We start from the raw sequence: 15,592 nt of genomic DNA on the forward strand, positions 1-15,592 counted from the left end.
TCACTGATCAACAGGGAACTGCAGATGAAAACACAAGGAGAGATCACCTCACACCCACCAGGATGGCTAGACTCAAAAAGACTGGTATTAACCAGGGCTGGCGAGGATGTGGAGAAACCGGAACCCTCACACTGCTGGTGGGAATGTGGAATTTGCGGCACTGTGGAGAACAGCCTGGCCAGTCCTCAAAAGGTTCAATACAGGGTCGCCATGACCCAGTAGGTACATATACCCAAGAAGAACGAAAGCAAAGTCCACGCAGGCACTTACATACAGAGGTTCGAAGCAGCACTATTCAGAATAGCCCCAAAGTGGAACCCACCCAAACACCCATCAACGGATGGATAGACAAAATGTGGTGTATGCATATAACAGAGTATGATTCAGCCATACAAAGAATGAAGTACTGATACACGCTACACACAGATGGACCTGACACTATGTTAAGTGAAAGTCGCCAGTCACAAAGACCATATATTATACAAGATGTTCAGAAGAAGGAAATCCAGAGACAGGAAGTAGATTAGTGGTCACCTGATGCTGAGGGGATGGGGGTGGCAGCTAAAGGCTTCACAGTTTCTTTCTGGGATGGTGAAAATGTTCTAATATTGACTGACAGTGATGGGTGCACAACTCTGAATATTCTAAACAGCCCTGAATCGCACCCTTTATGAGCGAATTGTAAGGTCATAAAAATGAATGACAAATACAACTGCACTTCCCTTAAAGCAATGAGAAACGCCTACTTACTGCATGAATATTCTTAAGCCTGCACACACCTTTGCTACTACCTAAGACTAGCAAACCAACTCCCATTGTTTGGGGCTCCTCTTGGGGTTCCCCCACAGTATTACTCTGTGGGAGTCTTCCTAAGTCCACTCTCCTTTTGCAGGAGGGGGGTCTCCCTCCCTCCAGCTGCCTCTCTACCCCCAGCTTGCTTCCTCCTTTGGTGCAGGAGTTTGTGGCCGGCAAGCCTAAAAAGCTGACATTTGGGAGTAGGTTTTACTCTTTACTAACAGCTTCTGGCACCAGCAGAATCTCAGTCAGAGCAGTAGGTTTTGCTGTGCCCACACATAGCTGGGTGGGGAGAGGGGGCTCACAACCTCTCTGCTGTGGAAGTTCTCAGGAAATCTGACTACAAATTTTGATTCTGCCCCTTACTGTGTTACCTTGAGCAAGTCACTCAACCTTTCTGACCTTCATTTTCCTCACCTGTAAAATGGGGATAACACTGCCTCTCCCACAGGGATATTAATGCTGGAGATTAATGCTCACAAAGTCATCTGGAACACAGACCTACTCAATAATTCAACTCAACGAAGCCCGTGTCATGCCCTGGACTGGATTCTGGGGACAGAAGGATGAATACAACACGAGTTGCCTTCCAGTTGTTCAGTATGGAAACTCTGTTAACAGGAATCCGTTTTCTTCCTTCTCTACATTAGCCTTCTTTTAGGATGGCAACAGGCAGTTCAGGACTTTGATTCCAGGCCTTGATAAACTTCCACCTGTTCTCTCTCTCTCTCTCTGTGTCTATGGTGAACTGCTCACTCTCTTATTCCCTATACTCCCAGTCTGCCTGGATTTACATTCCGGTTGAGAAGACTGGTCACAGAGGATCAGTTCCCAGCTTAGCTCCCCTTAGTGACCAATTTCTGGCTCACTTCCTGATCTGGGGTTCAAGTTCTACTCTATAGACGCAAGGGCTTTCCAGAAAAACACTGGCTCACAGCTTAGTTTAGAAGCAGAGGCTGACACAAGGTGGGAGGGGGGAAACGTAGGAGATAGCTGCTAAATCAAAATGTTGTAACTTGAAGCCCATCCTTCCCTTGGGGGAGCAATTCCACAAGTCACAGAAAAATCTTTTTCATTTTAGAATAAATTGGAAAAGTGCCTTCGCCAAAAGCCAGTTGTTTAAATTTTCAATTTGAATGTTAAGCAGGATTATACATGCCCAAGAACACCATGCTATTTTTAGCTAATAGGTAGGATTGCTGTGTCCACAACAGTTTGGAGCAATCAGGAGTGAAACTATTAAACAGCATCTCTCACTAAGATACCTTTATCACTTAGTACTTCTATTTTAACATTTTCCAAAGCTTCATCATAAAACTACTTGCAAAGCACCCACGCTAGGCACACTACAGAGTTCAAATAGACAGACACAGTTCCTACCTTCATTATTGGCTTGAACTCACGGTAAGCAAACCAGACCTATGGAAGAAACTCAAGGCTACCGCATTCCCACCAAGCTGCCACACAGCCCCACAGTGCCCAAGGGAGAGACACTGGGAAGCAAGCGGCCTCCACCTATCACCCTCCAGTGCCTGCACCGTGTCTGTGTAGTAAAAGGACAGGGGTAATGGAAATGTTCTAAAATTGACTGTGACGATGGATGCACAACTCTGAACACGCTAAAAGCCAGCGAGCTGTACACCTAAATGGGTGAATTGTATGCTACGTGAATTACACGTCAATTAAGCTGTTAAAAAGGGGAGAGGAGCTGCTGTTGCTCTGATTGTTCTAAGCAGTCAAAGCTACCTTTTAAAGCCCTCCCGCTGAAGGGTGCTTAGCTAAAGGCTGCCTGCTTTGGCAATGGCATCTTGGTGGCCACTATGGAGATGGCTCTAATCTTCCTCTGCACACACCCCTTTCTTTCCCTAGTCTGTCTTCTGTGATTTCCGCAGTTCCTTTCCTGCTGCTCCTCCTCTACCTCGGTCTTAGGTGGCTCCTGTATTCCCAAGCACAGTTGGTCCTGACTGGTGGACCTCAGGATGAAAGTGACCGCTGACCTTCAGCAACTTTCCCTTCATGAGCGGAGGCCAGTCATGTCCTTTCCCTCCGGGTCACTGTCCCAGTTTGCAGTGAGGGGTTGGACTACAGGGTCCTTCCCAGCTCCCATATTCTATGTGGAAAAAATGCAAATGATGAACACTTACTTGGCCAACAACACGCGGTCTCTGCCATTTCAGCCAAAAGACACATATTTGGATCATTCACTTTGTAAATGCCCACGTCATGTAATCTCCCAAAGAACAGTATTTAATTTGTTTATAAAATGATTGACATGGAGTCATTATTTTTAAAAACTATCACTTTATCAAAGAAAATTCAGTGCCCAACACAGAATGCTTGATTGTCCCTCTTGATCTGTCTCCAAGGGTCCATTTTCGAATGGAAAAAAAAACAAAGCTTTTTGCATGTTGGGGCCCTGTTGCATTTACCAAACCAAAGAAAGAAGACTGGGGTGGCAGAGCCTTATCAGCAGTGGTTCAACTAAATCCTAAGAAGCAAAGCTTTGTTTATCAAGTGGTAGAGAGACCTAGCATAAGACATACATTAGAAACTCTCAGAAAGGCACCCAGACAGCAGTGAATCCCTTTACCAGTTACATGCCCCCAGCGAAACCCAGAGAAAGATGTAGTCATCAGTTTGCAACATCCTACCACCAAATTCACAGTATTATTTCTACGTGCCCAACATCAGAGAGCAAAACCGAAAGAAACACATCAATTTCTCCTACACACATACACACAAATATGCAAGAGAAACCATTTTCTCTGCAGAACCTACATTGTCAAAGTTATGGACATGAAATGGATAAACACTGGTTGCTAATAAAAATCAGATGGTTAGCTCTACACTGAGAAGAAAACCACACACAGAAATCATAAAAACAATAACCCTAAGGTGTGTTTCTCGTCTTTAAGCTGAACACCAAACATGGAGAGAAATGACTCAAAGTGTCCATTTGCATCCCTCTTTCCCATTACCTCAGACCAGCAAGCTCTCCTGGTAGTTACCTCCCTACAGTTCTGTCCCGATCAAAACAGCCCAGTGCAGAAGGTGGCAGGCCCCTCTCTTCTTTCCCTTCAGGCTCTCGGCTTGAGGTACTGAACCAGAGTGGGGGAGGGCGGAAAGGACAAAGGTAGGCGCTTTCGATCCCTTACGGCCTTGCGACAGGGCTCCCAGCCTCTCGCTTCCTCATCACAGAACCAGAGCACCTGCCCGGGAGAGGTCCCTTCCTCCCCCTTAGTAACCTGCCCATGGGACCTAGGTGTCCAAGGAGCCCCCGGCGCTGCAGCCCACAGGAACAAAGGCCTGGCTAACAAAGAGGAGGGGGAGGCGACATGAGTCGGTGCAAACAAAAGCGGGGGTGGGGGGCCTGAGAACGCCAAGCCCATCTCCGGTGTTCCCCGAGGCAGCCAGGTTTGGTGGAGTCATGTGTGGGGGAGGGGCGCTGTAGAAAATTCCTCAGAGGTTAGGGATTAGGGAGCTGCTGGGGAGAGCCGGAGCCCTGGGGAGAGAAGAGGGCAGAGCTGGTGGGTAGGGAGAAGTGATGGCAAAGAGGTGCCGAAGGCAGAAGGGCCCACTGGAGGTTGAGGGGGCGCTCTCCAGGTCCGGGAGGGACCCCCAGGAAGGGCTCCCGAGCTGCGTCCCCGGGGGCTGGGGACCCGCGGCCAAGGGCCTCGAGGGAGAGCGCAGAGTGGGGGGCGCAGTGTTGAGAAAGAGAGAGTCTGAGAACAGAACCGTAGAGAGGCTCAGGCGGACTGGGGGGGGCCTGACCCCAGTCCGCCCCACCTCACCTGGCGCCGGTTCCGAATCCAGGTCTCGTGATGAGAAAGCGCCCGATCCCGCCGCCCCTCCGTCCCGCGCGGGAGACCACGGACACAAAGCGGGGCGCGCGGGAGGAGGGAGGAGGGGGATGGGGAAGGCAGGGAGGAGGAGGAGACGCTCGAGGCGCGCGAGGGGGGGAAGGAGGGGCGCCCGCCGCCTGGGTCAGGGGGCGGGGCGTGCGGCTGGAGGCCGCGCTCGGCCAGCCAATGGCCACCCCGCCGGCCGGCTGGCTGGGGCGCGCCGGCCCGCAGCTCACCTCGGCACCTGGGCCTCGGCTGGCCCCAGCCAATCAAACGCCGTCATTTGCATAACCGGCCCCGCCCACTCGGCCCAGCCCGGCGACTGCTCTCAGAGAACACAAAGAAGGCCCCCCGTAGGGGGAGGGGGTCCACTCCCGATTCCCTACCCCGAGGGCTTGGCATCACCTTTGCGGCGCGTTTATGGGTCTTTCATGGTCACCCAGATGTGGGGAGAAAAAGGGGGGGTCATAGAGCTTTGGCCCAAGATCTCTTAAGAGGTCCGATCTCTTCTCCCTGAGGTCCTTCTACTCCAGGTACCCTCCTCCTGTTCCAGGGCACACAGTTCCTTGTCTTCGCCTCTGAGCCCTCCGCCCGCTTCCTCCCCCTCCCCTTTTTCCAGCCGCTCCAGACTCGGTGCTTCCCCCCTCCAACCCCCGCAGGCTGCTGCCCACTACTGGCCTTCTGCTGCAGTGCAGGCCTGATCGGCCGGCTCTGAGCACAGCCGGAGATGCTTAGCTCCTGCCCAGGAGGAAACAGAGCAAGCAAGAGGTTGCTGCACTGGGGTAGAAGGCACCTGGTCAAGTGGCTTTGATACCTGTGATGGCAAAACGCCAACACTTGGTGTAAGCCTAAACTACCCTAATCATCGTGTCCCACCCCCTTCTCCTACCTTCGGGTCTGTACTGGGCCACGATGGTGACGGACTGGCCAGCCCGTTTCAGAGCAGCTGCAGCCTGCTCATGAGTTGCATTCCTCAGGTTGACGCCATTCACCTGTTTAAAAACAGGAGCCATGAGCCACCCCAAAAGCCAGAAATGGGGTCCTCTGTCGTAGCAGTTAGGAGATGGACATGGGTAGCCCATCCGTAAGCCTACGGGGATGCCTTTCTCCATGTCCCATCCTTGCCCCTAAGACGAGACCTAAAGGATGTGACATCGCTAGTGTAACAATTATCTTTATGAGGTCAAATGCCAAGCAGAGTTAAGATCCAAGAGACATTCATTTCCTCCTCAAGGAAAAGTCTCGTTTTGGTCCCTGGCCCTCACTGAGGACATCTATAAAGAAAGTAGAAGTTCTCTCCAGCTTTTAGCCCTTCCCCCACCTCAAGAAGCATTTCTTGGAGAAAGCAAGGTCTCCCCGTCTCCCTTTTAGACTGGCACAGCTCCCATCCTCCCACCTCGTCTTTGTCTCCTCACCGATAAGATCCGGTCTCCCCTGCGCAGCTCCCCACTCAGGTCAGCTGGGCCTCCTGCCAGGATGAAGGAGACAAAAATGCCTTCTCCATCCTCTCCTCCCACAATGTTGAAGCCCAGGCCTGTGGAGCCTTTGTGCAGGATGATCTTGCGGGGCTCTCTGGTGGGAAAGGAGTGGAAGGGTCAGGACAAGGTCGATATTAACTGTTGTCCCTATGGCGGCCGGCCAGGAACAAGTCCTGTATCACTGTAAAAGGACTTGGGTCCCTACGTATGATACCCTGTTCCTCCCTTTCTCTCCTGGAACCTGCTTGGCTGCTGTTTTCTGCCAGGTGCCAAGTTTCAGTTCCTCTTCCCTCCCTTATTCCTGAGGGCTTGGAGTCAGTCACCTCCCCAGGAGACAGTCCCCTACTCTCTCAGGTCAACAAACCCCTACCCTGGGCTGTGGAGACCATATCTCAGAGCTCACTCACTGGTGATCTTCCTCCCCACATTCTCCTATTCCTACCAAGCTGTGTGAATGGACCCTGGGCCACAGAAGGGGAACCAGTTAGGAGCGGTAGAGTCATGCTGGTCTTGCTTGCACTCGCCAGCCACGAAACGTGCACACTCACTTCCACATGCTCCTCTGCCATCTCAACATTCCACCCCCCAACCTCCCCTCCGACCTCCCTCAACAACAGATGCAGTCACCTGCTACCACTCTACCCTTGCTAGGTGATGTGAGGGACAGAGATAAAGAACTCCCGGGTCCCCAAAAGGGGCTGAGGGGCCCATCTGAAGAAAGGGAACAAACACATGAAAACTTGGACTACAAATAACCACGTCTAAGAAATCCCTCCATAAATGGTCAGTGTCATCAGGTGAGGGCAACAGCCTCTCGGTGTATCCAAACACCCAGAATCCCAGCACACTTTCGGGGCCCTCCACCTTCACTTTAAGCATCTTTCATCAAAAGAGCCCCAAGTCCAAGACTCCTCCTTCCTGGCTCCGTGTCTGGGGCATGAGGCTCCCTCCCAGAGTCTCAATGCTCTTGCTCAAAGCCCTCCTCTCCTCCTACCTGGCATCCCCTCCAGGCCGCAGGGAACGGAGCGGCCAGGCCCACCTCTGCGAAGCCCTCCTCCAAGCCGAGGCTGAGGCCGAGCCCAGGCCCAGGGTCAAGCTGGAGCCTGAGAACTTGCGTGTCCTCTCCATGGCTCCAGTGGCTCTTTCCCCGTCTGCCTACCCTTCCGGCCCCACTGCAGCCAGCCCAGAAGCCTACCAGGCCCCACCCCACAGCAAACCTGTCCCCCGGAACCCCGGCCGGCCCGACCAGTTCCACAGCAGCCGCACCAGAGTGGGGCGGAGCAGGTCCCTACTAGGGCACCCGGCCCACCAGCCTCCCCCGTGCAGCCAACCCCACCGGCTGAACGGCTTTCTTCTCTAATTTGGAATGATTGCCGTGGAGGGGGCTGCAAGTGGCTCCCGGCAGCCTCCACCTCTCAGCCCCTCAATGCTCCACCCCACCCCTTCTCTGCACTTTCCCATCAGGGCCACACACTTGGCGCTCCCCCTGATGGTGGAACTTGTCCCTGCACTCACCTCCGTCAGTCCCTAGGACCCCAAGGGCTGAGGGCCTCAGAGCCCAAAGTCAGGGGCATGAGGGCCCTATCCTCTTCTTTACCCTATGGCGAGCACTCAGCCTGTGGCCAGCCAGCCATGAATTCCTCTCCTCCCCACCCCTAGATACGATGGAGGGGCAGGGGTCTTACCTGGTGAAGTCCTCCTCGGCCAGCATGTGCCTGGGGATGGGAGAGTAGCGGGCAGGGGGCACCTGAGGAGGAGCTGGGTAACTGACCTTGCTCTCCACAGCCCCGAGATAACCCAGGCTGGAATTATGGCTTATGTGGTTGTCAGCCAAGGCAGTAAAAGCTGCAAGGCAAATAGGAGGAGAAAATTTCAGAGAGCAGTCCACGTAGGTCCCCTCCCCCCTCCCTAAGGACTATCCCTCACATCCCACCTCGGATGCAAAAGAGCCCAAGGGGTGCTGATTCCTCAGGCCTCTTGTCCCCACCCCACCCCCCAAGGTTCCTCCTCCACAGTCCCTTTCTGAATTCCGGGCAGGCGGGCGCACTCCTGTGAGTCTTAGAAAGAGCTGAAGTCAAGGCAGTCTACAAAGAAAGGCATGACTAGAGGTGTAACTAATAATAACCCCTCACATCTCTGTAGCCTAATACATTTTTCCAAGGGCTTTCTCGTCCGTCCATGATATCATTTGATCCTTGCAGCAGGCCCACGAGGAAGGCAGCACATACACCATTATCTCCTTTTTGCCAAAGAGGAAACTAAGGACAGGGGACAGGGACTTGTCCAAGGGCACCAGCTAGAAGGGACAGAGCTGGGTGGGGCCTCAGTCCTCCAGAGCCACAGTCCTGTGCTGTCTCTCTACCTTACCAAGGGGGATGCATATCTTCCCCCAGGAAGTAGGGCGCAGGGCCGTCAGGCAGGGGAAAGGGTAGGCGGGTACGTACTGCTGGCGTAGTCAGGGGGTGCGTACATGTCGTTGAGATGAAGGCTGCCTGGCTTGGCCACCTTCAGATAGACCATGTCAGAGGTGTTCTTCAGCGACGCCACCGCTTCCTCATGCCTCACGTCCTGCAGATTGGTGTTGTTGACCTGGAAGAGGAGAAACCTGGGGCTAGCGCCTGGCAGAAGGAAGGGCTGTCTCGGCCCCTGGGAGGTGCCCTTTCAGTGAAATTCAGCAGCCTCTCACAGAGGCCTAATATGCTGCTGATGTGAGGAGCGGGAAGCCTGAGGTGGGGGTAGGGCGGGTCAGGGACTTGCAGCCATGCAAAGAACCAGGGCCTTGGCATCTGGGTACCCCGACCGCCATGATGCTCTGGAAATTCCCCATGCTGCCTAGTCCCTGAGTGAGGTTCGGGTGCATGAGAAGCCGCTGGTGCTCCCCGTCCCTGCCTGACCCTTTGGGCATCCCCATGAAGACTGTCTCACCGCCAGCAGCCGGTCCCCGATCTGTAGGCGGCCATCCTTCTGAGCAGCACCCCCGTCAATGATCTTGGTGATGTAGATGCTGTTGTCCCCTGGGATGTGCTGGTTGCCAATGCCCCCAGCAATGCTGAAACCCAGGCCTGGGTGGGGGCCAGTGGAGAGCAGCAGAGGGCCACAGGAGAAGTGATAGTGCTAGGTCAATCTTAAACCCAACGCCCTGCCCGCAGCCAACCCACTGCCCCATGGGAGTTCCCCCCAGGGATTCCAAACACCAGGCTGCCATCCCAAAGTCAAGAATGAAGGCCGTGAGCTGGACTGGGCAGTCAGGCAAGGACTGCAGCCATTCCCTTCCATTACCTACAGGCCAACCAGGGGCCTCCGGCCAGAGCACAGGAACCCACACAGCGTACCTTTGGGCCCTTTGAGCAGGTTGACTTCCATGATGGTCTCAGGTGGGGGCTGTCGCCGCCGCACCACCAACCGCACCACAGGGCCCGCCTCCTTCAGCGCCTCCACAGCCCGGCTATGCACCACCTCTGACACGTCCACCTCATTCACCCGAAGCACGCAGTCATTCACCCTGTGGGGGAAGCCCAGAGGCATGACGGCTGCCCTGCCACCCCTCCACCCTTCTGCCATGCTCCCCCTCCCTCCCTCCCTCCCTACCTCTTCCTTCCATCCTCCTCCCTTTCCCTCCTCCTCCCTCCCTCCCTCCTCCTCCTTCCCTCTCTTCTGCTCCCTCTCCCTCCTCATCCCTCTTCCTCCTCCTGCCCCCCTCCTCCCTCCTCCCTCCTCCCTCCCTCCCTCCTTCCATGACTGAATGGAAGGGTGGTCCTGCCAGTCACCCCCCTTCCCTCATGGCCACCCTGCTTCCAGGCCACCTCACCCCAGCCTCCCATCCATGGCAGCTGCCCCACCAGGAATGATCTTGGTAATGAAGATGCCAGGGTCATCAGGGACGTGGGGGTTGTCGATGCCACCTGCGATACTGAAACCCAGGCCGGAATTGCCCTGCAGAAACGGGTGGAGGGGCACAGTCTGCTCATCCAGAGGGCACAGGGGAGGCTTCGTGGCGCCCCACTGCCCCTTCCCCTCAGAAGGGGCCACATCAGGCAGGCCGGCCGGGGCACATTTGTCAGAAACCTGCTGGCTTCCCAGCCAGTGCTGACCATTCTGGTGCAGAGGCCTCAGCAAAGCCATCCCCTCCCCAATTCCCCAGGCCTCAGTGAGCAAGGTCAATTAATATTTGTTATAGTCGCTTGATTGATTGAGGCAGTGATGTGGCCTCTGAGGGCTGCTGTTTCCCCATGCTCTCAATGCAGGTCCCCCCGAGTCTTAGAGGTTCAGGGCCCTCCACTCTCCTGGCTCAGCCCCTCCCCTCCCCTTTCATCCTGTCCCACTGGCTGACTCACCCGCTCAAGAACTATCTCCTCGTACTTGAACATGCCATCACTGCCATTGACCTGGGGAAAGACACAAGCAGCTCCCTAAGTGCCTCCTGTCCTCCCAGCCATCTGCCCCCGGTCAGCCTGCTCCTCCCCAACTCCCACAGATTAGGAGAACTCAAATGGACCCCAGGACACCTCTCAGCCACAGACAGGGACAAGGTGACCCCTAGGAGGCCATCCTCTCCCCTTGCTTCCAGCCCTATCACTCCAAAACCCAACTGCTCGTTTCGCTCACATCAATTGTCCGACACTGAGCCAGCCAGTGGAGCACTCATAGAGAGGCTGGGCTCCAGGGCCTTGGGGTTGACTAGGAGGGGTGCAGGGCTGGCCTGAGGGGGATGGCACAAATAGAACATGGCAGGAAAGCCACGCCACACCCAGCATCCATGTGGGCACCCAGGACCTGGACAGGGACTGGCTCCCCTTCTGAACCACAGACTCCCAACATGTCAGAGCAAGAAAGACAGCAGACACCATCTTGCCCAACCTCTCTTGCGATACATGGTGACACTGAGGCCAGAGAGGACACAGGTTGTGCTAAGGGCACACTTGGAGATACTGGCAGAGCAGGGGCTAGACCCTAAATCTCCAGGTGCTCTTTTGATTAAAGCAAGCGGCCAAGGCTACTGATGTTTGGCCACCCATCCCCTTCCCCAGCAGAGCTCCTGGGCAAAAGGCAAGCTTCCCCCTTCAGAATACTTCATGAACCCTCATTCTACATCTCCTTCTGTGTCCCCACAAGCCCAATTCTTCATATGGTCAGAAGGAGTCAAAGACCTAATCCATTTTCTACCAAGGGGCATTTGATCCTGAACCCTCCATGTTTCCCAGTGGAAAGGACCAGGGTAGGATCTGGCTGGCTAGGTGTCAGAAGCCAAGCCAGGGGCGGGACAGGAGCAGAGTAGACAAGATTCCCCACGAGGGAGGAGCTGATGCCCGTGGACTGACGGGCAGCAGAGTCCATGGCCTTCAACATCTAGTAGCCATGGGAAGAGATGCAAGGGAAGGGGTCAGAATGCAGGGTTACTCTGACCAGCCCACAGAGGTGGCCTCCCAGACAAGATATACTTGTGGCCACTGTCATACTTCTGGACAGACAAGTAGCACCTGCTCCCTGACTCCCACTCTCATCATCCCCACGAATGGAGAAGCCCTCTTGCCTCTCTCCCCAGGTAACCTGGCACCCATCCCACATCTTTCTCTGGCTGAGTTGCCCCTTTCCTGACCCCAGGTCTCCTTTGAAGAGCAGAGCTGGGAATCCAGGATGAGGGCTCCTCCAAATGCCCTGCTCTGCTTTCCTCCTCCCACACAGCTTTGGCTTCCAGAGGCAGAAAGGTGGAGAGGGGGAGAGGGCTGGCTAGTCATGCCTCCACCTTTCCTGGGTCTGGTCATGGAACTTTATGCCGTGCAGCCCTAGGAGTTGGGGGGAGGACTCCAGCTGCAGCCCCACTCTGGTCCCTGATCCCAGGAGGAAGAACTGATGACTCTTCAGAGTCCCCAAACCGACACAGCTGCCTGAAATACCATGTGAAAGAAACACAGGCAAAAGGACACTCATGCAGCTCTTGCATGCATCTGGGGTACCATGTGTACCCACATGTGATAAGCCATGCTTCAAGCCCAGTACCACTGACATCCAGAGGATCCAGCTGCCACTGGTCCACCCTCCCACTGCCCCCCTCAGGGACCCTGCTCCCAGGACCAGGAGCCATCCAGGGATCAGCCCTGGCAGACAAACCTTGGCCAACTGGTCCAGCCTTGGAACTGTCACTCATCTCTCAGTTGATCGGGACAAGCATGAGAGAGTGTTTGCAAGGGTAGTGCCCCATGATAGAGAGGAAAAGGAGACACGGGGACTCGCTGCAGAGGGCAAGGGGCCAAGGCAAGGGACACGGGATGCAGTCAGTGTAGACAGACAGAAGACCAGAACCCAGGACCCCTCTCTGCAGGAAGTCCTCACCTTTGCTTCTGAGTGAGAGCACATCCTATCCCCAGAGGAGGACAGAGGCAGCCAGAATGGTCACCAGCTTGGGGCCATCAGCACCTGCCCTCAACAGCAAACCCTCCTTCTCTCCCCCTACCCTGGGTGCTGCAGAGCTGAATAACCAGACAGGCCCTCCGCCATGCGTGCCAGGGACCTGGCTCTGCCGGCCCAGCCTCCATTTTGCTGCTTCTCCCACAGATGCTTCTTCCATTTTCTAAGCTGGCAGTTTAGGCTGGGAGTGGAAGCCAGAGTTGTGCCCAGCACCCAGGGGTTCCCAAGCTGTGCCAAGTCAGGCCTGGGGGGCCAAGCTCTTCCACATCTGGGGGGACCCAAGGGGCACATGCCCCACTGGGGCCAGTCCCTGCACCAGGGCACCATGCCTGCTCTGGAGCGAGGAAGCTGGCTTCAACCCCCCCCCCCCCCAGCACACACTTCAGAGCTGCTTGGACAAAAGAGTCCGTCCTCAGTCTCTCAGCCTTGCTTGGGACGTGTCTCTCTCCTCCTCCCCCTCCCCTCTGTTGCCTGTCAAGAGCCTCTAACCAGGGACACCACACACACACACACACACACACACACACACACACACACAGGCACATGCTCACACACATACATGGAGCCACACACACAGGCACACAGAGACACCTCCACCTTCAGAGACACGGCCTCACACCGTCCATGTGCCCATTCACACACAAAGGGACTGGGACGGAGAGGGACTCCTGGCAGGGAGGGAGGACGCTCAGGGAGCCTGGCACATGGGCTCTACATAGATTCAAAGGAGCACCATTGCCTTCCTCCACACACCTCAACGCACACGTCCCCCTACGCAGAACACCGTGCCCCCTCCTCCCCTGCCGTGGAGACACACCACACACAGCCCCCGCAGAACCTCCCGCCCCCTGCCAGACACAGAGACACTGCTAAACCCCCACACTGAGACAGCCCAATTCCCCCGCACAGGAAAATGTGCCCCTCCGCCATACCTTCACCCCCTGACACAGACAGTTCCTCCCAACCCCCTCCAAATGGAGACCCCCAAACAGACACACACAAGGAAGCACACATTTCCCACCGCCTCTCCTGGTCCGGCTTGCAGCCCCAGGAAGCCCTACTGCACCCCAGGCCTCTCGGCCCCCACTCCCCAGCCCCTTGGGGTTGCCCCAACGACCCCCCCAGCTCCGCTGATCCATACCTGCTCATACCAGTCTCGGTTGGTACAGGTGCACTCTGGCCACCAACTGGGGCCGCTGCCGTTGAGTTTGGGGGTGCTCTTGCCCGGGACTGGCTTAGGGGGCACTGGCCCCACATCGCGGCCGGTGGGGATGAGCTTGGCCTTGGTGCGGGGGGTAGGGGTGGCCCCCGCCTGCGAGGGCAGGGTCTGCGAGCTGTAGCCCCCATAAACTGTGCTGGCTCCATTGCCTCCACCTGGCCCGTAGGGGTCGGGCACCTGCCAGTCCCCGTAGCCGGGAGGCTCCAGGCGCCGCAGGGCGGCCAGGCGGGTCACCTCGTAGCACTCGGGGCACTTACAGCAGTGCTGGTGCTTGTGCATAGCACTGCCCCCCGCGGCCCGGACCCCCCAGCCCACGCCGCTTTCCACGCCGCCGCCGCCGCCGGCGCCGGGCTCCCGGGCACACTCACACTGCTCGGACCAGGAAGGGGGGGGGACCCGTGGGGGCGCCCGGGCGGACCGGGGCCTGGGGCCGGGCGGGCGTCCTGGGGCCTCTGCCCCAACGCTGCCCCGCACCCACGGCTCCCCCTCCAGCACTGGCGGCTCCGTGTCGCCCGTAATGGCTTCTGGGCCGAGGCCCAGCGGCAAACAAGAAGCGGGAGTCTGGGCAGAGGATGGGTGCTGCGAGGACCGCTCCTGCACTGGTCCCCAGGATGGATCTGAGTGGAGTCAAGAGCATCTCTCCCTGGCTCCCGTCTCAGTTGATTCCAGCCAATCAGCGTGCAGAGTCGGGCAGCGGCAGCGGCAGCGGTAGGAATGCTAAACAGCGGCTCCTTAAAGGAACAGGGGCAGTGGATCCCCAGGCTCAGCCCCAACCCCCCAGATGGCTGAGGTACCGCTGACCCTAGGGCGGTCGCATGGGACTTGGGCCACGCGTGAACTCAGTCCCCAATCTCGTGTCCTCATACCCCCAATTTCAGCGCATCCTCCGCCCACTCCACCCCACCCCACTTCCCAGAGGGAGTTGCAGGGGGACGCTCAGTGGGTCCCCGGGCGTGCTCTGAGCTGGGGCCACCAGAAGTAAAGATTTGAGGCAGCACAACGGACGAAGGGACGGTGGGGAAGTGCTCTCTCCTAACAGGGGATAAGGGAAGAGGGCGGCTTACGAGGCTGCTCTCCTGTCGGGGGCCCCCTCCTCAGGACTATTGTTCTCTCAACCTCTAGGCCCTGAAATGCTGTCAGCCTCCCACTCGACCTGCTTCCATCACCAGTGAAGGACTTAAGCCTAGGACCGGAGGGAAGGAAAGCTCTAGGCTCTTGTCCCTGGCCCACAGACTCCTGTCTCCCCCCAGCCCCACTCCCGCACAGTTAGGTTGAAGGAAAGCGCTTCAGGATGCCAAGAGGAAAGAGAGACCAGGGCAGGAGGAAAAAGGCAGGAAGAGGTCTGAAGTAAGAGGAACCATTCCTGGGGTCTGCAGAAGAACTTGGGATACTTGCCCAAGGACATCCCCTTAGCTGCTCCTGGCTCAGCCTGCTGGGGGATGGAAGGAGGATGGCATGCTGGGAGGATTCTATCTTTTTGCTCTTCTTTTTTTTTTTTTAACTACAGTTGACATACAATATTATATTGGTTTCAGATGTACAGCATAGTGGTTAGACATTTCTGACTACAAAGTGATCCCCCCGATTAGTACTCACCTGGCACCATACATACTTATTACAACATCATTGACTATGTTCCCTATGCTGTACTTTACGTCCCCGTGACTACTTTGTAACTACCAATTTGTACTTCTTAATCCCTTCACCTTTTCTACCCAGCCCCCCAACTCCCTCCCATCTGGTAACCATCAGTTTCCTCTGTGTTTCTGTGAGTTTTGCTGTCCTTGTTTTGTCATCAGCTACCAATTATTGAGTCTTTACAAAGTCCTAAATGCTTTGCATGCAGACAAAAA

The 15,592-nt window shown here is 56.0% G+C and overlaps 1 protein-coding gene across 8 annotated transcripts in view; it reads right to left on the reverse strand.

The window, feature by feature from the left end:
- The window catches only part of DLG3 (discs large MAGUK scaffold protein 3), a 49,946-nt gene extending 35,571 nt beyond the window's left edge, over positions 1-14,375 (reverse strand). For 2 of the 8 annotated variants that reach the window (XM_033112499.1, XM_033112491.1), the window contains exons 1-9: positions 13,662-14,375; positions 10,450-10,500; positions 9,924-10,048; positions 9,448-9,617; positions 9,041-9,177; positions 8,560-8,704; positions 7,801-7,960; positions 6,053-6,209; positions 5,527-5,629 (exon numbers count right to left, since the gene is read on the reverse strand). In XM_033112499.1, the coding sequence (XP_032968390.1) occupies positions 5,527-5,629; positions 6,053-6,209; positions 7,801-7,960; positions 8,560-8,704; positions 9,041-9,177; positions 9,448-9,617; positions 9,924-10,048; positions 10,450-10,500; positions 13,662-14,018 (1,405 nt within the window). In that variant the 5' untranslated portion in view covers positions 14,019-14,375. Of the gene's footprint in view, positions 1-3,773; positions 3,880-4,586; positions 4,747-5,526; positions 5,630-6,052; positions 6,210-7,109; positions 7,273-7,800; positions 7,961-8,559; positions 8,705-9,040; positions 9,178-9,447; positions 9,618-9,923; positions 10,049-10,449; positions 10,501-13,661 lie in introns of those variants that run through there. The other 6 variants (XM_033112486.1, XM_033112507.1, XM_033112515.1 and 3 more) reach the window with 6 other exon arrangements.
- Between the last annotated feature and the right edge of the window lie 1,217 nt (positions 14,376-15,592).

This window comes from Rhinolophus ferrumequinum, chromosome X (genome assembly GCF_004115265.2).
Source record: "Rhinolophus ferrumequinum isolate MPI-CBG mRhiFer1 chromosome X, mRhiFer1_v1.p, whole genome shotgun sequence".
Classification (NCBI taxonomy): Eukaryota; Metazoa; Chordata; class Mammalia; order Chiroptera; family Rhinolophidae; genus Rhinolophus; species Rhinolophus ferrumequinum.